This window comes from Hylobates moloch, unplaced genomic scaffold (assembly GCF_009828535.3).
Source record: "Hylobates moloch isolate HMO894 unplaced genomic scaffold, HMol_V3 SCAFFOLD_8, whole genome shotgun sequence".
In the NCBI taxonomy this organism is placed as follows: domain Eukaryota; kingdom Metazoa; phylum Chordata; class Mammalia; order Primates; family Hylobatidae; genus Hylobates; species Hylobates moloch.
Window position 1 is genome coordinate 76,836,387 of NW_026652283.1, and position 27,862 is coordinate 76,864,248.

General features: G+C 40.8%; 1 protein-coding gene across 50 annotated transcripts in view; it reads left to right on the forward strand.

Moving 5' to 3' along the window:
- The window catches only part of PBRM1 (polybromo 1), a 142,888-nt gene that overhangs the window by 65,256 nt on the left and 49,770 nt on the right, over window positions 1-27,862 (forward strand). For all 50 annotated transcript variants that reach the window (XM_058442107.1, XM_032161330.2, XM_058442117.1 and 47 more), the window contains 4 exons: window positions 3,283-3,559; window positions 5,370-5,475; window positions 10,854-11,496; window positions 17,368-17,579. In XM_058442107.1, coding sequence (XP_058298090.1) covers window positions 3,283-3,559; window positions 5,370-5,475; window positions 10,854-11,496; window positions 17,368-17,579 — 1,238 coding nt within the window. The remainder of the gene's footprint in view (window positions 1-3,282; window positions 3,560-5,369; window positions 5,476-10,853; window positions 11,497-17,367; window positions 17,580-27,862) is intronic.

The window sequence follows — 27,862 nt, forward strand, 5'->3', positions numbered from 1 at the left end:
GGACCGCTTGCCATTCTTTTACTTTACTGGCAAAATTTAGTTAAAAACTTCCTCTCCTCTTATAAACATCTGCCCTAGATTTACTCCCATCTGAGAGTATTTGCAGCTTCATACAGAAAAACCTAATGATAATTGGGCTTAGTGTGCTGAAACCCAGATGGGAATGGGGTGAGTGCCTCCTGGTCCAGGTCATGCACGGCCTTGACTGAACTGTTAAGCTGCTTGAAATTGCTAGAATGAGGACTAATTTCATCCTGTCCTGTTTACTGAAGAGATCCTGTAAGCTTAGAGCTTCAAAATTGAATTCTTCTGTCTTCCTTTTAAAGTCCACCCCACATGTGAGACCTAATCAAACCACATCTGACTTCAAAGTCAGGTTCTGAAATTTTTCTTTAGAGACTTCCTGAAGGTTAAAGTCATCTGTGTTCCAATCTCTGCCCAGATGTGGAGCTCTGTGGTATTGGAGCTTTGTCCCAACTTCCCTTGTATTATCCACTTGCCAAAGACTTAGAATGAGAGAACACTTCCTGTCACATCATTGCCCCAGGATGTCTCCTTGGAGAAGGAGTTTCCACTAGGTAAAATATCTAACAAATGTTTTGCCATCATCTAACAAACTTATTTAACAGGAAAAAAAAGTCCTGAGGGGAGAAAATGGCAGGAATTGTCTGAGGTCCACAATGAGCAGGAAATAAGCAGTCAGAGTGAAGACACAAGTTATGAGGATGATCCCAACTCTAGCAGGAAACAGGCTCTTGTCTGTTTCTTTCCTAATTAAATCACTTTGTTTGCCTTGAGTTATAGGCATTTCTGAGAAGCTTAAAAATCTTTTTTTTTTTTTTTTTTTTTTTTTTGAGATGGAATATTGCTCTGTCACCCAGGCTGGAGTGCAGTGGCGTGATCTCAGCTCACTGCAAGCTCCACCTCCCGGGTTCACGCCATTCTCCTGCCTCGGCCTCCTGAGTAGCTGGGACTACAGGCGCCCGCCACCACACCCAGCTAATTTTTTGTATTTTTAGTAGAAACGGGGTTTCACCGTGTTAGCCAGGATGGTCTCGATCTCCTGACCTCATGATCCACGCGCCTTGGCCTCCCAAAGTGCTGGGATTACAGGCGTGACCCACCGTGCCCGGCCTGAGAAGCCTAAAAATCTTAAGGATAGATATTTATTTTCTCAACTGTTAATTCTTGATTTTTCTTTCTTTGTTTTAAAAAAGTGTATTTTGAACCTTGGAGAGAAAAGATCTGGCCTTTGGCTTCTTCATCACCCAGGAGTAGTGCAGGTAGTCAGGGGACTGGACCAGAAGACCTATACAGCCACATATAGTTTGCCTGAGGAATGAACTTTCTTCCACCTACAGGATAGGAAACAGATACAAAATATTTACCTTTAAGTACAGTTAGCCCTCTGTATCCATGGCTTCCACATCCAGGGATTCAACCAACTACGGATAGAAAAAAAAATTTTTTAATTGTATCTTTACTGTACATGTACAGACTTTTTTTCTTGTCATGTCCTAAGCAATACAGTATAACAAAACAACTATATAGCTTTTTTAATGTATTAGGTATTATAAGTAATCTAGAGATGATTTAAAGTATATAGGAGGATGTGCACGTGTTATTTGCAAATACTACACCATTTTATATCAGGGACTTGAGCATCTATGTATTTCAGTATCCAAGGGAGATCCTGAAACCAATTCCCCATGAATACCAAGGGATGACTATACTATAGGATCTTAGTAAATATTTTTTTTAATAGAAATTAAGTTGGCCAGGCGCGGTGGCTCACACCTGTAATCCCAACACTTTGGGAGGTCAAGGTGGGCAGATCACCTGAGGTTGGGAGTTTGAGACCAGCCTGGCTAACATGGTGAAACCCCATCTCTACTAAAAATACAAAAATTAGCCGGGCATGGCTGAGCGCGATGGCTCAAGTCTGTAATCCCAGCACTTTGGGAGGCCGAGGTGGGCAGATCACCTGAGGTCAGGAGTGAGACTAGCCTGACCAACATGGAGAAACCCTGTCTACTAAAAATACAAAATTAGCCAGGCGTGGTGGTGCATGCGTGTAATCCTAGCTACTCGGGAGGCTGAGGCAGGAGAATTGCTTGAACCCAGGAGGCAAAGGTTGTGGTGAGCAGAGATTGCGCCATTGCACTCCAGCCTGGGCAACAAGAGTGAAACTCCATCTCAGGAAAAAAAAAAAAAAAAATGCCGGGCGTCATGGCAGGTGCCTGTAATCCCAGCTACTCGGGAGGCTGAGGCAGGAGAATCGCTTGAACCCAGGAGGCAGAGGTTGCGGTGAGCTGAGATCGTGCCATTGCACTCAAGCCTGGGCAACAAGAGCGGAACTCCGTCTCAAAAAAATAATAATAATAATAATAATTTACTAGGAAACTCACCTTGGGCAAGTCTTTTACCCTCTCTGAGCCAGTTTTCTCAACAATTAAGAGATAGGCCATCTGCTCTCTTGGAGCCCTTTTGAACTCTGGATCTAATCTATAGTCCCTTATGCTTTGTTCCATACTGCTTAAATCAGCTTCTCAGCATCACATCTCACTGGGGGAATTTGGAGAACAAGACAGGGATTCATGCTCAAGGATGGAAATTTTACTCTAGAGAACTCAGGTTAACCATACCGCTTATTCTTTAAAGTAGGTTGGAATTGCGGAATAATGCTGATGGAGAGAGCAAGGACGACCCTGACAGAATCAATGCAAGAGAGGCTCATACCCACTGTGAAGACACTAGTCTGGCAGACAGTCTCCTTTTGTTTTCAGACAACTGAAATACACAAGTGTTCAGGAGTACTTGTCTTAAGAGATGAAACACTTCTCTTTTTAGGTTTTTTATTTTGTTTTGTTTTTGTACTTGGAAGTGAGGATATTATAACCATAGGGAATTGCTAGTTTTATTGCACTTTGGCTCTACTCATCTTTAAACAAAAAATATATCTCAGTTGACTATATAATTCATTTTCTTTTGGTATCAGAGAGGATCTTTTTTCAAACATTGCCTTTCATGACATATCTAAAAAGTTTGTTTGGTGTTCTTTAACTGCTGCTGCCAGAATTACTGTGTTTTAACTATTTGGGAAATTTTCCTAATATTTGCTTATAACTTCCAGCATGGATACTGTGTTTGTGGCATATGTAATCGATAAATTGTAATCATTATAAAGCACCACAAATAATTTGTTTTATTTTGTGGTCATCCTTATATTAAGAAAACCGAACCTATTCTAATTTTTCCCCTTTTCTACCTCCCCCTCAACAGTAAAAAGAACATAAGAAAGCAGCGAATGAAAATCTTATTCAATGTTGTTCTTGAAGCTCGAGAGCCAGGTTCAGGCAGAAGACTTTGTGACCTATTTATGGTTAAACCATCCAAAAAGGACTATCCTGATTATTATAAAATCATCTTGGAGCCAATGGACTTGAAAATAATTGAGCATAACATCCGCAATGACAAATATGCCGGTGAAGAGGGAATGATAGAAGACATGAAGCTGATGTTCCGGAATGCCAGGCACTATAACGAGGAGGGCTCCCAGGTAAGGAGGGCCAGGGGTCCTGAAGTAGGCACATTTTGGGGGATTGGGGTGCTTATAGAATAATGCATTTTGAGAGACCAGCTCTAGAGGCTTAACTTAGATTATTCTTTTTGGTGACTAGGTTAATTGATTTTTCTTCATTGTTCACAATCAGAGGCGGTACATTATAAAGATTAAACATTCTTACTTTGTAATCTGACATCCTAGATTTGAATTTTGCTCTGCCAATCCCTGTGTAAGTAATTTATCCTTCCTGAGCCTCAGTTTCTTCATCTATAAATTAGGGCTAATAATAGTACTTGCATCAGGGTTGTTGTAGGATTTAAAAGAGATAATGTATACTGAGCATTTAGCAGAGTGCCTGGTACTGAATAAGCACTCAAAGGAAAGCCAATATTATTAAAATCTTTCATCATCATCATTACTACGATCCTCAACGACCATACTTCTCCAAAGACAGCCTATATAGAAAATGTATAATTATATAAAAATCAGCATGATAGTCCCATAAATGCACCTCTAAATAATTGATTTAATTGATTTTGCTACAAAGCATCTTGATTTTTTTTTGAGACAGAGTCTCGCTCTGTCACCCAGGCTGGGGTGCAGTGGCGCCATCTCAGCTCACTGTAAGCTCCACCTCCTGGGTTCATGCCATTCTCCTGCCTTGGCCTCCCAAGTAGCTGGGACTACAGGTGCCCGCCACCACGCCCAGCTAATTTTTTGTATTTTTAGTAGAGATGGGGTTTCACCATGTTAGCCAGGATGGTCTTGATCTCCTGATGTTGTGATCCCCCTGCCCCAGCCTCCCAAAGTGCTGGGATTACAGGCGTGAGCCACCGTGCCTGGCCAAAGCATCTTGGTTTTTAGTTCTTTATCAGTGTAACTAAGATACAGTCTCCCTTCTTTGAAACTTTTTCTATTTGATATCTTTTTATCCACTTTACATCTCCCAGAAATAAAATAACATTTTCAAGTCATTTGTTTCCCTCTGCAGTTACATTTGATTATAAAATAAAGTATGCATTGAAGATGCTTATAGATAAAAAAAAAATGGTTCTATCTTAAGGGTTTACACAGTCCTCAGTGTCACTGGCTAATGTACCACTTGTCTATCACTGGTAGAGGAAAAAGCCACCTTTAAGAGAGGTGGCCAGACAAGGGAGGTCACTTATTCCCTCAGCTCCTCTGCTTTGGTGGGTGGCCAAGGGAGGACATAGCATCTGCTGAGGAGGTAAGAGGAGGGAGCTATGGATGCAAAGCATAAGGTAAGTAACCTTGTTCTTGACTACATATTACTACCCTTGGCTCAGTCCTCAGAGAGAGATCCCTAAGCAAGGATAATTGTTTTTTTATAGATTAAGCTTCAGACTGTGAACTCAGATTTGGAATTTAAGATATTGAGATACTGCTCTCCAGGTATCAGATATTTTTAGTCTCTAATTTCTATTGGGCTAAGTCTGCTACCTTGAGTGTCCAGTGGAGAAGAAAGGTTTTTGAAGAAAACAACACATGTAAATGTGTTTCAGGACTTCTATTAAAACCTGCAGTGATTCTACTACAGTGGTTCTCAAACATTAACATGCATGTCAGTGCATTAGAATCACCTGGGAAGCTTAAAAACAAACCAGTTAAGGCCTAGGCTCTCCCACAGATACAGTGATTTTATTGCTCTGTAGTGAGGCTGGTTTTGGTTTTCTTTAAGCTCCCAACTATCCTAAACTGTCTTTTTAAAACTTCTTTATGGATGCATTTTATACCTTAATAAAAAGTTTTTAGAAAATAATTGAAATATATTTTTGGAATGTAGGTATACAATGATGCACATATCCTGGAGAAGTTACTCAAGGAGAAAAGGAAAGAGCTGGGCCCACTGCCTGATGATGATGACATGGCTTCTCCCAAACTCAAGCTGAGTAAGGCAGCCTCACACTTCATTATTTAGTTTAGTCTATCAAGGAGAGATTGCTGATTTTTCTGAAATAATATTTAATTAAATTATGAATATATTTGAACTCACTGTACTCCAGCATGGAGTTCTTCCTTCTTGTCAAGCCCTCTCATTTACTGTATTTTAAGTAGCTAAACTGTGACAAGCATGTGGGGAGTAAAATGTCAGAGGTTTTGTTTACTTTCTTAAATGCAGTAGACATTTTGTAAATTTTATATAGTAAGAATAGATTTTTCTTTACATATAATGCTGTAAGAATATAGTAGCAGATTTTTTTTTCCTTGGTATGTGTGTCTGACAATTACTAGAATTAAAAATGAATCCCAGCAGTTCCAACTGGACAGAATTTGAGGAGTAGAGATGTCCAGCCACTGTACTATACTCAGCTATCATTTGAGTGTAGTCTGTGGTTGGTTGTTTTATTAAAAGTTGTAAGTGAAGGCCAGGGACAGTGACTCATGCCTGTAATCCCAGCACTTTGAGAGGCTGAGGTGGGCAGATCACTTGAGGTGAGGAGTTCAGGACCAGCCCAGCCAACATGGTGAATCCCCATCTTTACTAAAAATACAAAAATTAGCCGGACATGGGGGTACATGCCTGTAATCCCAGCTCCTTGGGAGGCTAAGTCAGGAGAATTGCTTGAACCTGGGAGGCGGAGGTTGCAGTGAGCCAAGATCACACCACTGTACTCCAGCCTGGGCGACAGAATAAGTGAGACTCTGCCTCAGGAAAAAAAAAAAAAAAAAGGAAGAAAAAGGTTGGAAGAGAAGACAGGAAAAGTTATTAATGCCATTAGATAAGAGATTTCTGTCTTCTTTAAAATAATGTAAATAAAATAGATACCAAGCAATTGATAATGATATTCATTGGAGCCATATTTGCTGAAAAGGGGGAAAACAGACAGACTAGCTTTTTTTTTTTTTTTTTTTTGGATGAAGCATCTTGCCCTGTCACAGGTTGGAGTGCAGTGGCGTGATCTTGGCTCACTGCAACCTCTGCCTCCCAGGTTCAAGTGATCCTTCACTCAGCCTCCCACATAGATGGGACTACAGGTGTACGCCACCAGGCCCAGCCAATTTTTTGTATTTTTAGTAGAGATGGGGTTCCACCATGTTAGCCAGGCTGCTGTCAAAACTCCTGACCTCAAGTGATTTGCCTGCCTTGGCCTCCCAAAGTGCTGGGATTATGGGCGTGAGCCACCCCACCTGGCCCAGACTAGCTTTTTTATCTGAAATTACTATCAACTAAATTTGATAGTAGATTTGGGTATGATTTACTGCTAAGTGATGAATCCTTTTTAAGGCATTTATCTTTTCATGGAATTGTAAAAGCATACAGAAGGTTTGCAGAAATGTAAAACTTTCATTCCACTTTGTAGGAACACAATAACTTTTAAAGTTCAGGAAAAAAAGGGCTTTTTATGTGGAATGTTAATTTCCTTTTTATTTCTTTTGTTTGTTTGTTTGTTTTAAATTAATAGAGGCAGGGTCTCCCTGTATTGGCCAGGCTGGTCTTGAACTCCTGGGCTCAAGCGATCCTTCTGCGAGCTCTGCCTTCTAAAGTGTTGGGATTACAGGCATGAGCCACGGTGCCTGGCCTCCTTTTTATTTCTCTATGTTTTTTAATGAAAAATTTCAAACATATATAAATATAAAGTACAGTGGCCAGGGGTGGTGACTCACTCTTGTAATTCCAGTGCTTTGGGAGGCCAAGGCAGTAGGATCACTTATCACTTCAGCCCAGGAGTTTGAGACCAGCCTGGGCAACATAGGGAGACCCTGTCTCTACAAAAAAAAATATAAAAAATTAGCCAGGCATGGTGGCACATGCATGTGCCTGTGGTCCTAGCTATTTGGGAGGCTGAGATGGAAGGATTGCTTGAGCCCAGGAGGTCAAGGCTGCAGTGAACCCTGATCATGCCACTGCATTCCAGCATGGGCAACAGAGCTAGACCCTGCCTCCAAAAAAAAAAAGAATAGTACAATGAACCCCTGTATATACTTGTTACCCATCATTTGTCAAAATCGTGGCAAACTTATTTCCTATCCCCTTTTACTTCTTTTTTTCTTAAATTATTTTAAAACAAATCCAATCATGTCATTTCACTTCCACATAGTTCAGTATGCATCTGTAATATGTGCAGATATCTGCCACTTTGTCTTTGAGGATAAAACAAATAAAAACAAAATAAAATAAAATATGCAGACATTTTCATAAATAACAATGAAGTAATTATCATACCTAACAAAATTAGCAGTAATTTCTTGGTTTCATCTAATACTTGATAAATTGTCAAGTTCTACTGGTTGTCTCACAAATGTATTTTTATAGTTGATTTCTTCAAATCAGGCTCTCATTAAGTTGTATATAATAAATTTGATTATTATACTCTCTTTTTTTTTTTTTTTTTGAGACGGAGTCTCACTCTGTTGCACAGGCTGGAGTGCAGTGGCACGATCTTGGCTCACTGCAGACTCTGCCTCCTGGGTTCCAGCAATTCTTCTGCCTCAGCCTGCAGGGTAGCTGTAACTACAGGGACACGCCACCACGCCTAGCTAATTTTTTTGTATTTTTAATAGAGACAGGGCTTTACCATGTTGGCCAGACTGGTCTCAATCTCCTGACCTCAAGTGATCCGTCCGCCTCCGCCTCCCAAAGTGCTAGGATTACAGGCGTGAGCCACCACACCCAGCAGTTTATTATACTCTTAAACCCGTGATCTAGAGCAGTCTCCTTCCTTTTCTTTCCACATGCCATTAACTCATTGAAGAAATCAGGTCACTTTCCTGTACAGTGTCCCAAGTTCTAGGTTAGACAGGCTTGCTTCCTTGTGATATCTGTAACTTTTTTCTTTATTTCCCTTATTTCTTATAAATAGAAGTTAACTTTGAAGGTGCAATTAGATTAAGTTTCACCTTGGTGGTGATACTGTATAAGGGGTTCGCTGCCCTTATGTTGTATCATGTCTTGAGGCAGTGTCTGGTTAAAGTAGAATCCAGATAAAGTCCACATACTGCAACTGATTGATACTTCTTTTTTTTTTTTTTTTTTTTTTTTGAGACGGAATCTCACTCTGTTGCCTAGGCTGGAGTCAGTGGCACAATCTCGGCTCACTGCAACCTCTGCCTCCTGGGTTCAAGTGATTCTCCTGCCTTAGCCTCCCAAGTAGCTGGGACTACAGGTGTGCGCCACCACAGCCGGCTAGTTTTTGTGTATTTTTAGTAGAGGTGGGGTTTCACCATATTGGCCAGGCTGGTCTCGAACTCCTGACCTCGTGATCTGCCCGCCTTGGCCTCCCAAAGTGCTGGGATTAAAGGTGTGAGCCACCACACCCAGCCCGATACTTCTTTTAATCTGTAAACTCCCCTCCATCTCTCTCTTTTTCCACCCCTTACCATTTATCTGTTGAAGAAATTAGATTTGTGCTATAGTTTCCCATAGTCTGGGTTTTGCTGATTGCATCCATTTGTTGTGGGGGGTTTTGTGTGTTTTGTGTTTTGTTTTGTTTTGTTTTTTTGGAGACAGGATCTCACTCTGTCACCCAGGCTGGAGTGTAGTGGCACATTGTTGGCTCATTGCCACCTCCACCTTCCTTCTGAAGCAATCCTCCCACTTTAGCCTCTCGGGTAGCTAGGACTACAGGTACACGCCAAAATGTCCAGCTCATTTTTTTGTATTTTTAGTAGAGACAAGGTTTTGCTATGTTGCCAGGCTGGTCTTGAACTCCTGGGCTCAAATGATCTGCCCACCTTGGCCTCCCACAGTACTAGTATTACAGGCATAAGCCACAGCTCCTGCCCCACGATGTTGTACTTTCATGTGTTCCTCTGTCCTTTGTATTTCCTATAAATTGGTAGTTGGAGCCAGAGGCTTGATCAGATTGAGGTCTGATCGCCTGTTCTCTCCCTTAGGCAGAAAAACCGACTTCATAGGTAATATATGGTCTTCCATCAGGTACATGTGAAATCTATTTATGTCTTTCTGTTAACAGGTGTTGTTGCATACATAATTAATTATTAATTCATGAAAGGGATGTAAAATTGTGATAGTTTTTAATTTTATTCCTTATTAGCTATAGAGAAACTTTGCCTTATCTAATATTTGATTAGCCAGTGGTACAGTGTTTTTTTTGTGTGTGTCTTGCTTTTTGAAAGGATAAGGCTTGATTTTTGTTTTATTTTGTTTTCCTCTTTACCAGTTTTCAAAATATGCATTGGTTTACTAACATCCTTCAATATTTACCCATTTTGTTGTTTGTTTGTATGTATTATTAAGAACTACCAGACTTAAACATATGGCTGAGTTGTAATTGAAGTTATTGTCCTTCTTGATAATCAGGCTGGTTCCTATATTCTTTTTGTTTTGTTTTTTTGAGACAGAGTCTCGCTCTGTCGCCCAGGCTGGAGTGCAATGGCTTGATCTCAGCTCGCTGCAACCTCTGCCTCCTGGGTTCAAGCAATTACCCTGCCTCAGCCTCCCGAGTAACTGGAATTATAGGTGCCACCACCACACCCGGCTAATTTTTTGTATTTTTAATAGACACAGGGTTTCACCATGTTGGCCAGGCTGATCTTGAACTCCTGACCTCAGGTGATCCACCACCTTGGCCTCCCAAAGTGTTGGGATTACAGGCATGAGCCACCACGCCCAGCCGGTTCCTATATTCTGTTGACATGAAGTCATAGTAAGAAGTCATTGATAGATTCTTTACTGTCTAGTGTTTGAAGATATACCAGACTGGGAATCAGCCATTTGCCAAGGAGCCCTACCTTTTTCATGTTTCTGCTGAAAGGTGAGGGCTTCTCAACATTAGTATTTGGAATTAGTATTTTAAAACTCTAGTGTGGGCTATACTGCTACTGAGGTAGTCATTGTTTGTACGATTTTCAGTGGACAGAGCTAGGAAATTTGTGTTTGTATGTTTATATTTAAAGATAAAATACATCATAAGTTCATACTGATATTTTTAATTGAGATTAAAGGCCTCAAGGTAATTATTAATGTCCTATGTTTTAACATGCGTTATCTCTTTTTATCCCATGATGAAAATCTCATTCTCAGGGATACCAGAGGTGATAGAATGTCACATAGCTAATCATTTGCTTTATTCCTTCTTATTCACAGCTTTCTCAACCTTACAGTAGTCTCCCATCAAAAATACAATTACTGAAAACAGTTAAAAAAATTTTTTTAGTTCTTTTTTGTCTATATATTTCACTATAGACATGCTAATTGCTAGGTTTTACAGATTACTTGGAATCGTCCCTTGTGGTTATGCTACCATCTGTATACAAATTTAGGTTCATTTATTTTATTCATTTAACATTAAATCTGTCTCTTTAGGTAGGAAGAGTGGCATTTCTCCTAAAAAATCAAAATACATGACTCCAATGCAGCAGAAACTAAATGAGGTCTATGAAGCTGTAAAGAACTATACTGATAAGAGGGGTCGCCGCCTCAGTGCCATATTTCTGAGGCTTCCCTCTAGATCTGAGTTGCCTGACTACTATCTGACTATTAAAAAGCCCATGGACATGGAAAAAATTCGAAGTCACATGATGGCCAACAAGTACCAAGATATTGACTCTATGGTTGAGGACTTTGTCATGATGTTTAATAATGCCTGTACATACAATGAGCCTGAGTCTTTGATCTACAAAGATGCTCTTGTTCTACACAAAGTCCTGCTTGAAACACGCAGAGACCTGGAGGGAGATGAGGACTCTCATGTCCCAAATGTGACTTTGCTGATTCAAGAGCTTATCCACAATCTTTTTGTGTCAGTCATGAGTCATCAGGATGATGAGGGAAGATGCTACAGTGATTCTTTAGCAGAAATACCTGCTGTGGATCCCAACTTTCCTAACAAACCACCCCTTACATTTGACATAATTAGGAAGAATGTTGAAAATAATCGCTACCGGCGGCTTGATTTATTTCAAGAGCATATGTTTGAAGTATTGGAACGAGCAAGAAGGATGAATCGGTATGTTTTCAAAGCCATTTTCATTTTGAGGATGTGTGCTATTTAATACAAAACAGATGAAAGAATATTGCTTTGATGTACTATTTCCACTTACATACATGATTGTAGTTGGTAGCATGCTATTCTGAATTCTAATTAGCCAGAACTTCTTAAGAGTGAGTATATTCTGTGGGGGAGAGAAGGCACACCACTAAGTCACTTAGATTAAGGCCAGTGAGGAGGAAGACAAAATTGAAAATATCTTGAAAAGCATAAATTTAAAATACAGCCTTTCATAGAACGTGTTTTTTAAAAAGATAAATGTTTCTAATTGGAAATAGTAACAGCATCTTTCTTTTAAGGTTTGGCTTCAGTGCACGAATGCTTTAAATAAAATAGCTCTAAGGTGTTGACCTGAGGTTAGACTGATAGAAATTTGATCACCATATTAAGTACCTCAGAGGGTTTCTTTTTTTTTTTAATCTCAGGTTTCTTACTTTAAGAGCTTGCTGAAGACATTAAACGTTCTAAAAGGAGCAGTCAAATTTAGATTTACATTAAACTTAAATTTCCTTCTAATTTTTATCTGTGACATATCTTTGCTGCATGTCAGTAGCAAACTTGACTATTAAATTCAGCAATTACAGTTTATTTTATATGTGCTCTTAGAGACAGTTGGGAAAATATAAAAAAATAAAGATACAAACCTTACCATCCTGGAGCTTACAGCCTATCATGTTTAGAACTAGACCTTTAGGCAGTGTAATGCCAGCTAGGGAATCTATGAAATCAGAATTTGCTCTGAACCTTTAAAGAAAAGCAAGTAATAATGTTTGCTTTCAGTGTCTTTGCAAATAAAAGAAAAAAAAACAGTAACATTTGCTGCTTGTGTTAAGCACCAGCTCTTTGTAAAGCACCATGCTAAGCACTTTATGAAGGCAATCTCTAACCCTTATGATAGCCCTTCTAGATAAGTGATAATCTTTTCAGTTTGCATGTGAAAGAATTAGAGGCATAGGCAGAGAAAAGTTACCTATAGTCATACAACTAGTAAGTGATGTGACTTGTCTTGCTCTCCACTGCAGAGGGCTACTCCTGAGCCAGTTACCAGGACAAGTCATGGAGCACGGCCATGGATGATAAGCCTTGAGCTCTGTGCTCTAAAAGCTTGAAGTCTGATGGATGGGCCAGGACTTATGCTTAAGGGAAAAATAATTCCAGACATGAGACAATATACCACAACCTTATATTTAGTACAGATGGTGATGTAAGGAACTCTGTGGGCCACAGTTCTCCTAAAAAGGCATGAGGCATCAGGAAAGAATGGGATGATAGGTAGGGTTCAAATGAATAGGCAAGAGGATATTTCAAATAAAATGAATGTTGTGAGCAAAGGAATGGAGTTAGGAAATGAATATGGTATGTTTAAGAGACAGGGATAGAGTTGGGGCCAGTTTGGTGAGGCCCATGTGTGACACCTTTAAGAAATGGTCCTTAATAATATGGTTCTTCAGCAATTGAATAGAAATAAAGAGAAGGATGGAGGGACATCTTGCAGTCAAAAACTCTTGGAGTTACTCATTTATTCAACACATATTTATTGAGAGGCTACTTAATGAGCATATTCTAGATGCATGGAATACAACAGTGGGCAAAACAAACTCTGCTTTCATGTAGCTTAGACTTCTTTCTGTTCTTGTTCTTGGCTTAAGTAGTCCTTAAGTCTAATACCCCTCCCTTCCTCCCCTCCCTGCTTAGCCCCATTACATCTTGGTGTTAGTTCTATGAGTCTTTCAATGAGTATTTGTCTTCTAGATTATTAGGAACTTTGTTTATGTTGTATAGATGATGTTTATTTTAAGAATTAAGATTTGTATCTCTAGGAAATTAGCTCTTTTCATTCTCCCATTGTTGACATGATTGTTTTTTGCTTTTGAGGCCTAGAAGAGTCCAAGGTGTATTTTTACGAGATAGTGATGCACACAGTTTTACCCTCATGCCCAGAGCTTTGTTGAAAAACAAAAGGGATCCCTGGTAATTTAGTAGTTAGGAAAAATTTTTAAAAGAAAAACATACGGGGAGCCATTCTTAACCTTGTGAACAAAGATAGTATTGTGATTGCTTATAGTACTTATTAAGAATAAGTACTTAATAAGAATTGATGGGGATGCATCAATTTAGTGAATGATAAACTATGCCTTTATCTACTATATTATCAGTAACAAAGCTAGGCATCCCAGAAATATTAGTTCATAAATTCAATGAAGTCTACATACAGTAGATTTCCATGTTGATCTCTAATAAGAGTCTTCATGCTTCATCACCATTTACCCCTACCCCTACCCACCACTGTTACTCAACATCACCTAGGACTTCACAGGCTAAAATAGAAGGAATCTGAACAGTGAGACATAACAAGAGAAAAATTCACTCAGGTGACAATAGTTTGTCCATCAGCAGTATTTAGTAACAGCACAGTGCTGACTCATGCCAGTTGGCTGCTGGCTTTCCTAAACTGCTGGCAGTATTCCCAGACTAAACACTGTGACCCCCTTGCAGGTAAAAGAGACCTGTGGGAAGATGAACAAGGGAAGCATTAAGAGCCTCCTGTATTCTTAATTATTTTCTTTTGCTGAATGTCTGCCTTATATAAAAAGATTACTTATCAATTGAGGGGAATTTAGAGTTCTTTTTCCAGCTTGAGTTTATGTTCCTGCACATTCAATGAATACCTGACCTCTTGATTAATAAATTCTTTGTAGTGCTTTGAATAAACAAAAAAGCATATACTAGGTGTTTAGTGAATCTTGTACAAAATGTTCATTTCTAAACCATGCAATATGATGGAATTGTGATCTGCCCTTTTAGTGTACCATGAAAGGTATTTACAAAAATTTTTTACTTTTTATTTACAAAAATTTTCACTTTTAATTTTATACTTAAAATTGTACACTATTATAAAATGAACTTTAATTTCAAATGAACAGAATTCAAATACCTTCATTCAGAAAACAGACATAAAATTGTGTTTTAGGGGCCGGGTACAGTGGCTCACACCTGTAATCCCAGCACTTTGGGAGCCCAAGGTGGGAGGATGGCTTGCACTCAGGAGTTTGAGACCAGTCTGGACAACATAGCAAGACCTTCCTTATATCTACTTAAAATAAAATTTTAAAAATCAGCCAAGCTTGGTGACATATGCCTATAGTCCCAGCTACTCGAGAGGTTGAGGTGGGAGGATTGCTTGAGCCAGGAGATTGAGGCTGTAGTGAGCCATGATCGTGCCACTGTACTCCAGCCTGGGCAGCAGAGTGAGACTCTGTCTCAGGAAGAAAAAAAAAGTGTTTCAGGGGTCTCTTCCCTTGGTAAGTTTTATTTTTATTGCTTTCCTACAAGTATTAGCATTTCTATGACCCCAAAAGATATTTAAAACCTTTCCAAGGCGGGACACAGTGGCTCACACCTGTAATCCCAGCACTTTGGGAGGCCACGGCGGGCGGATCACCTGAGGTCAGGAGTTCGAGACCAGCCTGGCCAACATGGTGAAGCCTTGTTTCTACTAAAAGTACAAAAATTAGCCAGGCGTGGTTGTGGGTGCCTGTAATCCCAGCTACTTGAGAGGCTGAGGCGGGAGAATCACTTGAACCTGGGAGGCAGAGGTTGCAATGAGCTGAGACTGCACCACTGTACTCCAGCCTGGGCAACAAGAACGAAACTCTGTCTGAAAAAAAAAAAAAAAAAAAGACTTTCTAGAAACACCCATTTAGGTTATTGATCGTGTCTTTTAATTGTTTGTCAGTTCACCTTTGCTGATGGGAGCAGCATTCTGGGGACCTCTCTGAAGTTTGATGCTCTAGTGGCATGTATCAGCAGGTGGCCTACTTGGCCACACTCCTCTGACCAGAATGTCTCTGTAACTGCTAAGACCTTTGTGATTAGTTTTGTGAATAAGTTTTTAGACTCTGATATTCTTAGTTAATAGAATTCTATTTAAGCCAGCCAGGTGTGGTGGCTGACATCTGTAATTTAAGCACTTTGGAAGGCTGAAGAGGGAGGATCACTTGAGGCCAGGAGTTCGAGACCAGCCTGGGCAACACAGGGAGGACCCTGTTGCTACAAAAAATTTTAAAATTAGCCAGCCTGAGCCCAAGAAGTTGAGGCTATGGTGAGCTGTGATCACGCCACTGCACTGCAGTCTGGGTGACAGAGCAAGACCCAGTCTCAAAAAAAAATAAAATAAAATAAAAACAATTGTATGTAAACCTTCCTCAGACCACAGTGGACTAGAAACAGTAATAAAATTTCCTCCAGTCAAAATTCCAAAGTCTGAAGTTTATTTTGCCCACTCCCCACATTTTATTTATTTATTTATTTATTTTGAGACAGAGTCTCACTCAATCTGTTGCCCAGACTAGAGTGCAGTGGCGCGATCTTGGCTCACTGCAACCTCCACCTCCCGGGTTCAAGTGACTGTCCTGCCTCAGCCTCCTGAGTAGCTGAGATTACATGTGTGCACCATCAGTTTTTGTATTTTCAGTAGAGACTGGGTTTCACCATTTTGGCCCGCCTTGGCCTCCCAAAGTGCTGAGATTGTAGGTGTGAGCCACCACAACTGGCCTGTTTATTGATTTTTTTTTTTTTTTTAAGAGACAGGGTCTTGCTCTGTTGCCCAGAGTGGGAATGCAGTGGTGCCATCATAACTTACTGCACCTTCGAACTCCTGGGCTCAAGTGACCCTCCCGCCTCAGCTTCCCAGATAGCTAGGACTGCAGGTGTGTACTGAAGGGCAACAGGCTAGTCAGAGACGACACCGGTGGCAGCCAAGAGATCTTTATTGGAGAGGTAGAGGTCAGGTTGCGCGGGGGGGAGAGAGAGAGAGCTGCTGGTGTGCTGGGTTTTATATCCCTTGGGCCTACATGGGACGGGCCCAAGGGAAGGCAGGAGATGCTTCTTTCTGATTGGCCCTCCTTTGGCGGGTTCAGACAGTGCCTGGTCAAAGAGCGGAGAAGAACCCGGAACCGGCGCCATTAAGGTACCCCTGTTGCCTAACATGTACCCCAATGCCTGGCTAATTTTTTGTTGAGACAGTGTCTTGCTGTGTTGCTTAGGCTGGTCTCAAACTCCTGGCCTTAAGCAGTCCTCCTGCCTCGGCCTCCCAAAGCATTGGAATTATAGGCATGAGCCACCATGCCTGGCCGCCGTATTTCATAAATGAGGAAAGAGACTCAGAAAAGTTCTGGGTATGACATACATAATCTTTTTTCCATCTTTCACTGTGTTGCCTTTGCTGGTTCCCCAGAATTACACAGTTATTTCTGGGAACCTAAAATGAACACTAACTCTGAGGCCTGTAACCATTATAGAATACCTTCATGGCTTTGCTTTAGGTTCAGGTACTCACTCACTTTAGGTTCAGGGTCTCACTAGCCTAGGCAACCATGATGTAGGACCAAAAGGAAGAAAATAGAGCCTATTATGTAACACATCGGTCTGCTATTAATAGAAAGTAAAAATTCAAAGAATAGATACGAGTAAGTGTTGAACATATTGTGGAGCCTTGGTACAATTCTTGGTTCTGGCAGCCACCTTCCCCTGCCAGAATCGATTGATGCGTGTGCCATGTATCTCCAAGAGAAAATACATGAGGCCTTTCCTTTTACATGAGCTGTACAAGAAGTGAGCCTTGAAGTAAAGGAAAATGGTGGGCATGGGGCTTACCATGGTAAAATGACACTTCGGATTTTGTTCTAACAAACTTCAGAAAGATACTCTTCATAGGCCTGTACGGAAATACCACTATATCAATTAAGCATTTAATAGAATTTAACATATAATTGAGGTGTTTAAAAGAAACAGCTTGTGTGTCAATGGATACTCTTGATGCTGTTATAGGACAGATTCAGAAATATATGAAGATGCGGTAGAACTTCAGCAGTTTTTTATTAAAATTCGTGATGAACTCTGCAAAAATGGAGAGATTCTTCTTTCACCGGCACTCAGCTATACCACAAAACATTTGCATAATGATGTGGAGAAAGAGAAAAAGGAAAAATTGCCAAAAGAAATAGAGGAAGATAAACTAAAACGAGAAGAAGAAAAAAGAGGTTGGTTTCTTTTCATTCTATTGAATATGAAAAAATATACTGTCTTCTAGCTGTTCTCATAATTAGCTGTAAAAGAGTCCTGTTTGTACGAATGAAAACTCAGGGTATTGACTATATTAGAGTAGACGCAATGAGATGCAAATATTTGTATAGTTATCAATTTGGTCATCAGAACTGGGAAAGATTGAAAGTTACCTGTGACACAGCTGTTATCCTAGCATTCAAGGAAAAAAGTCAGTTAATTCACAAGTGTGGGGGCTTAATGCCTGTTTATATTATTGGTAGATCAAAACCTAAGCAGGCCAGCTAGAACTAGAAAACATTCTCAACAGTGAGTCCATGAAGTTTTTGCCACATCATACAGTAGCATTGGTTTCCTCATAGATACTTTGGACCAGACAAGTAGATGATATTTTGGTTGAATCACATAGCTGGAGAAAAGTTTTATTTTAATTGTATCAAACTATAAAATGTTACTTTGGGTCACTTGCCAGAATTAAGAAATATTTTGATAACAGGACCTTATGATTACAAATTGGATCATTTCTGATAAAGTTCAAGTTCATATAGATTCCTAGAATATGTGACTCTAAGTTGTGTTAATCTTTGGCATCAAATGTCCTCCACAGATTTTTTCCCTTAGGCAAGAAAACAAAATAGATTGATTTGAAGCAAATTCTTATAAGCGATGGCATACCCCAAAAAGAAGGGAAAGAAACCTGGCTGGTGAGAGTAGTAATTTTGCCAGCATAGAACTAACTGCAAAACCAACAGCTTTGTCACCAAAGGAGATATATGATATACTCATTAAGGGAGATAGTGAATATATATGTGTGGGGTTTAGGGGAGAGGGGAATCTGTGACTTTGCCAGCTAAAAGTGGTTGATGCAGAAATGCATGGAGTGAAGCTGCAACTTGGATGGCCCAAGGTGATGATCCAAGTTAAAGAATATTCTGAAAATTAGACATCTATAAAAGGACTGAGATAAGCTCTCCACACATTCCCAGCCAGCTGGAAAACCTACACATGCTGTGGGGGAAGATGCAAAATAACCTGGTGAAAAGCAAAATCCAAAGGTTACTTGAAAATTGGCCGCATCTTTGAGTGCATCCCCCAACCTATACACAGATCTGTCAGCACATGGTACATCCTTATGGCCTTGGGGTAGTTAAGTACAACCTTCACCTAAGTCATTGGCTATAGAAAGGAGGAGCAACCCCTAGTGTCAAGTTTCCTTGTAGACCTATAGTGGGAGCTCCAGAGGAGAGAAGAGAAAGGGGGAAAAAAAGATTTGAAGACATAATGCTGAAAACCTCTCAAATTGATGAAAAACATTAACCTACAGCTCCAAGAATTTCAAGTAAGATAATCACAAAGAGAGGCCCATTTAGATACATCATCATCAAACTGATGAAAATCTTGAAAGCAGCAACTGATTGATCACATACATGTAATTATCTGCACATTCCATCCAGGGGCCTGGGGATTGTCCAGCCCAATTGACAATTAGTGATACCTGAGCACTTTTCCCAGCATGTGGGGTCAGGGCCACTCAATCTGTCACTACCACCACAACTGGCACCCATCTTCATGTGTTACCTGTCGGTCCGGGTACTAGCCCACCCATCATAGCCATTGCCAGCACTGGTGCAGAACACTTGGGTCCCAGAGAGTTGTCCCAGCACTGCTACTGCTTTCACCTTTGCCACATCCACTGCCCAAGGGCTCGGGAACACACCCACCTGCTCGATCCACTGCTGCCATTCCTGGCACTCCAGCAAGCCAGCTGGAATCCCAAGAATTGGCCTTCCTGGACCTGTTAACACCAGTGCCAGTATACACCACTCTGGGAACCAAAGCGTGGCCCACTTGACAGCCCAGTCCCCAGCAGTACTTTACCACAGCCTCCACTGTCAACTGCACCCCAAGCCAGGGGCACCCACCTCCTCCCCACCCCCCACATTAGTTAGGAACTGGGCTCCACAGGAGTCGGTGAGTGGCAGGCAAGCGAACATTACCCCCTGAGCTCCTCTTCCTGTTAGATCAATGGTGGCATTAGATTCTCATAGGAGCATGAACCCTGTCGTGGACTGTGTATGTGAGGGATCTAGGCTGTGCACTGCTTATGAAACTCTAATGCCTGATGATCTGAGATGGAACAGTTTCATCCTGAAACCATCCCACCCAACCCTCATCCCTTACCCCCACAAACCCCATCCCCGTCTGTGGAAAAATTATCTTCCACAAAACTGGTCCCTGGTGCCAAAAACATTGGGGGTTGCTGCCCTAAGCCACTTATTAAGTCATGGATACCACTGATACTGTTTACAGTAGAAGGAATCGTACAGAGATTACACTACTGTACACACCCAGATTCAAAACCAAAGTATCCTGCCCAACCAACACCACAGATACATCTTCAGGGAGAAGTCCTCTTCTACGAAAGTAAATTCAGAACATTGGAAGAAGTGACTGTTATACCAGACACACATATAATATCAATATAAGGACACAGGAATCAAGAAAAAGCAAGGAAATATTACACCTCCAAAAGAACCCAGTAATTCTCTAGCAATAGATTTCAGTCGAAAAGTAATTTATTGGCTGGGTGCGGTGGCTCATGACTGTAATCCCAGCACTTTGGGAGACCAAGGCCAGCAGATCACGAGGTCAGGAGTTCAAGACCAGCCTGGCCAACATGGTGAAACCCTGTCTCTACTAAAAATACAAAAATTAGCCAGGCGTGGTGGCGCGCACCTGTAGTCCCAACTACTCAGAAGGCTGAGGCAGAAGAATACCTTTAACCCAGGAGGTGGAGGTTGTAGTGAGCCAAGATCGCACCATTGCACTCCAGCCTGGGACAGAGCAAGACTCTATCTCAAAAACAAACAGTAATTTATCAGATTCCAAGAAAATAATTCAAAGTTTGATACAAGAGAATTCTTAGAAACATTACAAAGAAATCAGAAAAACAATTCAGGATGTGAATGAGAACTTTATCAAATAGATATCATGGAAAAGAACTAAAAAACTCTGGAACTGAAGAATTTATTGAATGAAATACAGAAGATATTTGAAAGCTTTAAGAACAGACTATATCAAGCAGAAAAAATAATTTCAGGAATTGATGACAGGTCTTTTGAAATAGTGATAACTCATTCAAAGAAAAATAAAAATGAATGAGCAAAGCTTGGTAACATAAGGGACACCATAAAGTGACCAAATTCTCAAATTTTGAGTATTCCTGAAGGTAAAGAGGAAATTTAAAAAGGTTGAAAAACCTGTTTAGTGAAATAATGAATGAAAACTTTCCAAGTGTATCAAGAAATTTAGACATCCAGTTACAGAAGAGTCAAAGATCCCCAAATAGATAAAAAGAGAGAACTTAAAATGTTCCCAACACATAGAAAGGATGGTTACCCCAAATACCCTGACTTGATCATTAAACATTCTATAAATGCAACAAAGTGTCACACGTCCCCCATAAATATTTATAATATTATATATCAATGAAAAAACAAAAATTGTGATTGTAATTAATATCACTGAAATGCACACTTTACATTGGTTTAAATGGCAGATTTTGTTATAGATTTTTTATCACAATTTTAAAATGTATTTAAAAATAATACATCCATGAAACGTTAATGTTTTTATAAAAAATATTTTCATATGCAAGTGAGATTGACAGTTAAAAAAAATTTTTTTTTTTTTTTTTTTTTGAGATGGAGTCTCGCTCTGTCACCCAGGCTGGAGTGCAGTGGCATGATCTCGGTTCACTGCAAGCTCCACCTCCTGGGTTCACACCATTCTCCTGCCTCAGCCTCCCGAGTAGTCGGGATTACAGGCGCGCCCACCACCACACTTGGCTAATTTTTTTTTTTTTTTTTTTTTGGTATTTTTGGTAGAGACAGGGTTTCACTGTGTTAGCCAGGATGGTCTCGATCTCCTGACCTTGTGATCCACCCACCTCGGCTGCCCAAAGTGCTGGGATTACAGGTGTGAGCCACCACGCCTGGCCAACAGTAAAAATTTTTTTTTAATTTGGTTTGCATTTCCCTGAAGTTTATAGTTATGTTGAGCATTTTATCATATGCATATTGACCATCTATATGTTTATAGTTAGATAGGAAGAATAAGTTGCTAGTGTTCAATAGTACTACAGACTGACTATAATTAACAATTTATTTTATATTTTCAAATAGCTAGAAGAGTGGATTTTGAGTCTTCTCAACATAAAGAAGTCATAAATGCTTGAGATTATTAATATGCTAATTACCCTGATTTGATTGTTATATGTTGTATCCATGTTATCGAAATATCACACTGTACTCTGTAAATATGTGCAATTTTTTGTGTGTGTGATGGCATCTCATTCTGTCATCCAGGCTAGAGTGCAGTGGCACGATCATGGCTCACTACACCCTCAACCTCCTGAGCTCAAGCGAGTCTCTTGCCTCAGTCTCCTGAGTAGTTGAGACTAGAGGCATGTGCCACACCCGCCTAATTTTTTGTTTGTTTGTTTGTTTTGTTTGTTTGAGATGTGGTCTTGCTCTGTTGCTAAGGCTGGAGTGCAGTGGTGTGATCTCAGCTCACTGCAACCTCTGCCTCCCAGGTTCCAGCGATTCTCCTGCCTCAGCCTCCTGAGTAGCTGGGATTACAGGCGTGCGCCACCACACCCAGCTGATTTTTGTATTTTTAGTAGAGAAGGGGCTTCACCATGTTGGCCAGGCTCGTCTCTAACTCCTGACCTCAGGTGATCTGCCTGCTTCCACCTCCCAAAGTGCTAGGATTACAGGCGTGAGCCACTGCACCTGGCCTAATTTTTTAAATTACTTGTAGAGATGAGATCTTGCTGTGTTGCCCAGGCTGGTTTTAAACTCCTGGGCTCAGGGGATCCTCTCTCCTCAGATTCGAAAGTGCTGGGATTGCTGACACGAGCCACATGATTATCATATGTCAATGAAAAATAACAAAAGCCCAAAAAGTGGTATATTCATACAATGGAATATTATTCCACCATAAAAAGGAATGACATCCTTATTCATGCTATGTAAATGAACATTGAAAACCTTATGATAAGTGAAGTAAGCCAAACTGAAAAGGACAAATATTGTATGATTATACTTTTTTGAAGTATATAGAATTGGCAAATTCATAGGGACAGAAAGTGGAATAGAGGTTGCTAGGGGCCAGGTTGCAGAGTGGAGAAGTGGGTAATTACTGTTTAATGATTAAAGTTTCTGTTTGGGATAATGAAAAAGTTTTGGAAATAGTTTGTGGTTATGGTTGCACAACACTAAATTATTGCCACTGAATGGTACACTTAAAAGTGGTCAGAATGATAACTGTTTTGTATTATATGTTTTACTACAATTATTAAAAACTAATAATGTAATATACGAAAAACTGTTGAACTTTAAGTAGGTGAATTATGTGGTGTGTGAATTATATATGAAGTTGTTTTCCATTCAGAGAAATACTAGAATATAAAGTTGAAGAAGTCTCCCAGAAGTAGAACAACAACAGAAATAAAAGGAAGAAAAAGATAACTGGCAGGGCGCAGTGGCTCAAGCTGTAATCCCAGCACTTTGGAAGGCTAAAGTGGGTAGATCACCTGAGGTCAGGAGTTCGAGACCAGCCTGACCAACATGGTGAAACCCTGTCTCGACTAAAAATACAAAAATTAGCCGGGTGTGGTGGTACATGCCTATAGTCCCAGCTACTCGGGAGGCTGAGGCAAGAGAATTGCTTGAACCTGGGTGGCAGAGGTTGCAGTGAGCCGAGATTGCGCCACTGCACTCCAGCCTGGGCGACACAGTGAGACTCTCCCGAGTAGCTGGAACTACAGGCATGTGCCACCACACAAGACTAAGATGGGAGGATCGCTGGATCACTTGAGCCCAGGAGTTCAGGGTTGTAGTGAGCTGTGATGGTGCCAGTACCCTGAAACCTGGTTTAACCCTGTCTGTAAAAAAACAAAAAAAAAATTCTAATCTCTCAGTCCCTTTCAGTAAACTGATAGTGTTACTGCTGATATAAAATTCTCAAGAACCTTATAGATCTGCTGTGTATAACACAGGGATTCACTTGATTAATCAATTGCTAGATAACAGTTTTCACCAAAATTGGCAGAACTTTAAAAAATTATATATATAATACCAAGAATTAGGAGAATTAGGAGATAGAGCAAGATGGCCGAATAGCAGCCCCCACCAATTGTCCTCCCCACAGGAACACCAAATTTAACAACTATCTACACACAAAAAAAGCACCTTCATAAGAACCAAAAATCAGGTAAACAATCACAGTACCTAGTTTTAACTTCATATCACTGAAAGAGGGTAGAAAACACAGTCTTGAATTGCTGGCACCACCCTTCTCCCATACCCCAGCATCAGCTGTGTGGCACAGTGAATCTTTGTGCTTGCGGGAGTTAGAGCACAGTGATTGCGGGATTTGCATTGGAACTCAGCCAATGCCCACAGAGGAAACATTCAGGCCAGCCCTCATCAGAAGGGAATTGTCCAGCCCAATGGACTGGACAATTGTCAGAACTTGAGTTCCAGCAAGCCTTGCCACTGTGTGCTAAAGGGTTCCGGGGTCCTAAATAAACTTGAAGGGAAGTGTAGGCCACAAGGACTACAACTATTAGGCAAGTCCTAGTGCTGTACTGGGCTCAGAGCCAGTGGACTTAGGGGGCACATGACATGTGAGACACCAGCAGGGTAAGCAGGGGAGTACTTGCACCACCCCTCCCCAACCCTGGGCAGCTCTGAAAAAGACTTCTTCCTTCCACTTGAGGAGAGGAGAGGGAAGAGTAAAGAGGTCTTTGTCTGCAGCTTAGATACCAGCTCAGCCACAGTAGGATAAGGCACTGGGCAGAGTCCTGAGGCACCCATTCCAGGCCCTAGCTCCCATGCAGCATTTCTAGACATGCCCCTGAGCCAGAAGGGAATACACTGCCTTGAAGAGAGGGACCCAGTCTTGGTAGAATTCATCACCTGCTGACTAAAGAGTCCTTGGGCCCTGAATAATCAGCAACAGTAGCCAGGTAGTATGCCTGTAGGATACATTTCTTTTTTTTTTTTTTTTTTTTTGAGACAGAGTCTCACTCTGTCGCCAGGCTGGAGTGCAGTAGCACAATCTCGGCTCACTGCAACTTCTGCCTCCTGGGTTCAAGCGATTCTCCTGCCTCAGCCCCCCGAGTAGCTGGGACTACAGGCGCGCACCACCAAGCCCAGCTAATTTTTATATTTTTAGTAGAGACAGGGTTTCACCATGTTGGCCAGGATGGTCTCAATCTCTTGACCTCGTGACCCGCCTGCCTCGGCCTCCCAAAGTGCTGGGATTACAGGCGTGAGCCACCACGCCCAGCCACAATCCTACAATTTATATGGAACCATAAAAGACTCAGAATAGCTAAAATTATTTTGAGCCAAAAGAAAACTGGAGGAATCACATTACCCGACTTCAGTTTATATTATAGAGCTATATAGTATCTGAAACAGCATGGTGCTGGCATAAAAACAGACACATATACCAATGGAAAAGAGTAGAGAACCCAGAAACAAATCCATACATCTACAGTGAAGTCATTTTTGACAACAGTGCCAAGAATATACATTGGGGAAAGGACAGTCTCTTCAATAAATGGTGCTGGGAAAACTGGATATCAGTATACAGAGTAATGAAATTAGCCACCTGTCTCTTGCCATGTACAAAAATCAAAATGGATTAAAGACTTAAATCTAATACCTGAAACTATGAAACTACTAGAATAAAACTGGACTAGGCAAAAATTTCTTAATTCCCCACAGGCACAGGCAACCAAAGCAAAAGTAGATAAATGGGATTACATCAAGTTAAAAAGCCTCTGCACAGCAAAGGAAACAAAGTGAGGGGACAACCCGCAGAGTGGGAAAAAACTATCTGCAAACTAACCATCTTGCAGTGGATTAGTAACCAGAATGTATGAGGAACTCAACTCCTTAAGAGAAAATCTAATAATCCAATTAAAAAGTGGGCAAAAGACCTGAATATACATTTCCCAAAAGGAGACATACAAATGGCAAACAGGTAAATGAAAAGGTGCTCAACATCACTGATCATCAGAAAAAACAATGAGATATCATATCACTCCAGTTAAAATGGCTTTTATCCAAAAGCCAGGGCCTGATACCAGTCCCCCAGAGTTGGGGCACACAGTCCAGGAGTCCTGAGCTGAGCCTTGGCCCCCTAAAATCCTCTAGAAACTAAGCCCATCAACTGAACCCATCTTACACCACAATCAAACACCCAAGGTCATCAAATAGGATAAAAGAATGAAAAAAAAAATAGCCAAAGGACAGCAACTGTAAAGATCGAAGGAACATTAGCCCACAAAGATGAGAAAGAACCAGCACAAGAACACTGACAACTCAAAAGCCAGAGTGCCTTCTTTCCTCCAACGTTGCAATTCAGGAAACTCAGAGAATCCCTACAAAATACTTCACAAGATCATCTCCAAGACACACAATCATCAGATTCTCCAAGGTCAAAATGAAAGAAAAAAAATGACAGGTCACCTTCAACGGGAAGCCCAGAAGACTAACTGTGGACCTGTCAGCACAAACCCTGCAAGCCAAGAAGAGATTGGGGGCCTATATTCGACATTCTTAAGGAAAAGAAATTCCAACCAGTAATTTCTATCTGGCCAAACCAAGCTTCATAAGCAGAGGAGAAATAGAGTCCTTTTTCCTCAAGCAGATGCTGAGGGAATTTGTTACCACCAGAACTGCCTTACAGTAGCTCCTAAAAGAAGCACTAAATATGTAAAGGAAAGACTGTTACCAGACACTACAAAAACACACTGAAGTATATAGACCAATGACACTATAAAGCAACCACACAAACAAGATTGCTTCCAGCTAACAACATGATGACAAGATCAGATCCACACATATCAATACTGACCTTGAATGTAAATGGGCTAAATGCCCCAATTAAAAGAAACAAGAGTGGCAAGCTGGATAAATAAGCAAGGTCTAATGGGATGCTGTCTTCAAGAGACCCATCTCTCATCCCGTGAGAACCATAATGACACCCATAAGCTCAAAATAAAGACACGGAGAAAAATCTACCAAGCAAACAGAAAACAGAAAAAAGCAAGGGTTGTAATCTCATTTCAGACAAAACAGACTTTAAACCAGCAAAGACCAAAAAAGACAAGGGCATTACATAATGGTAAAGGGTTCAATTCAACAAGAAGACTTATCCTAAATAATATATGCACACAATACAGGAGCACCCAGACTCATAAAGCAAGTTCTTAGAGACCTTCAGAGAGACTTACACTCCCACACAATAAAAGAAGAAAAAGGACTGGGTACAGTGGCTCATGCCTGTAATCTCGCCACTGTGAGAGGCCAAGGCAGGAGGATTGCTTGAGCCTAGGCCTTCAAGACCAGCCTGGGTAACACAGCAGGACCTCACCTCATCTCTTAAAACTCCCACACAATACTGGGAGATGGGAGACTTTAACACCCAACTGACAGTATTAGACAGATCATCAGAGCAGAAAATTAACAATGATATTCCAGACCTGAACACAACACTGGGCCAAATGTACCTGATAGACATTTAGAGAACTCTCCACCCAAAGATCAACAGAATATGCATTCTTCTCATTACCACATGGCACATACCCTAATATCAACCACACAATTGGACATAAAACAATCCTCAGAAAATGCAAAAGAAGGAAAATTATACCAGCCACTCTCTTAGACCACAGCACAATAGAAATCAACACAAAATCACTCAGAACCATACAATTATATGGAAATTAACCAACCTACTCCTGGATGACTTTTGGGTAAATAATGAAATTAAGGTAGATATCAAGAAGTTCTTTGAAACAAACAAAAACAAAGACACAACATACCAGAATGTCTGGGACACAGCTAAGGCAGTGTTAAGAGGGAAATTTATCACACTAAACACCCACATCAAAAAGGTAGGTCAGTGGCCAGGCACGGTGGCGCATGCCTGTAATCCAAGCACTTTGGGAGACCAAGGAGAGTGGATTGCTTGAGGCTAGGAGTTTGAGACCACCCTAGCTAACATGGCAAAACCTCTTCTCTACTAAAAATGCAAAATTTAGCTGGGTATGGCAGTGTGTGCCTGTAGTCCCAGCTATTCGGAAGGCTGAGGCACAAGAATCACCTGAACCCAGGAGGTGGAGGTGGCAGTGAGCCGAGATTGTGCCACTGCCCTGCAGCCTGGGTGACAGAGCAAGACT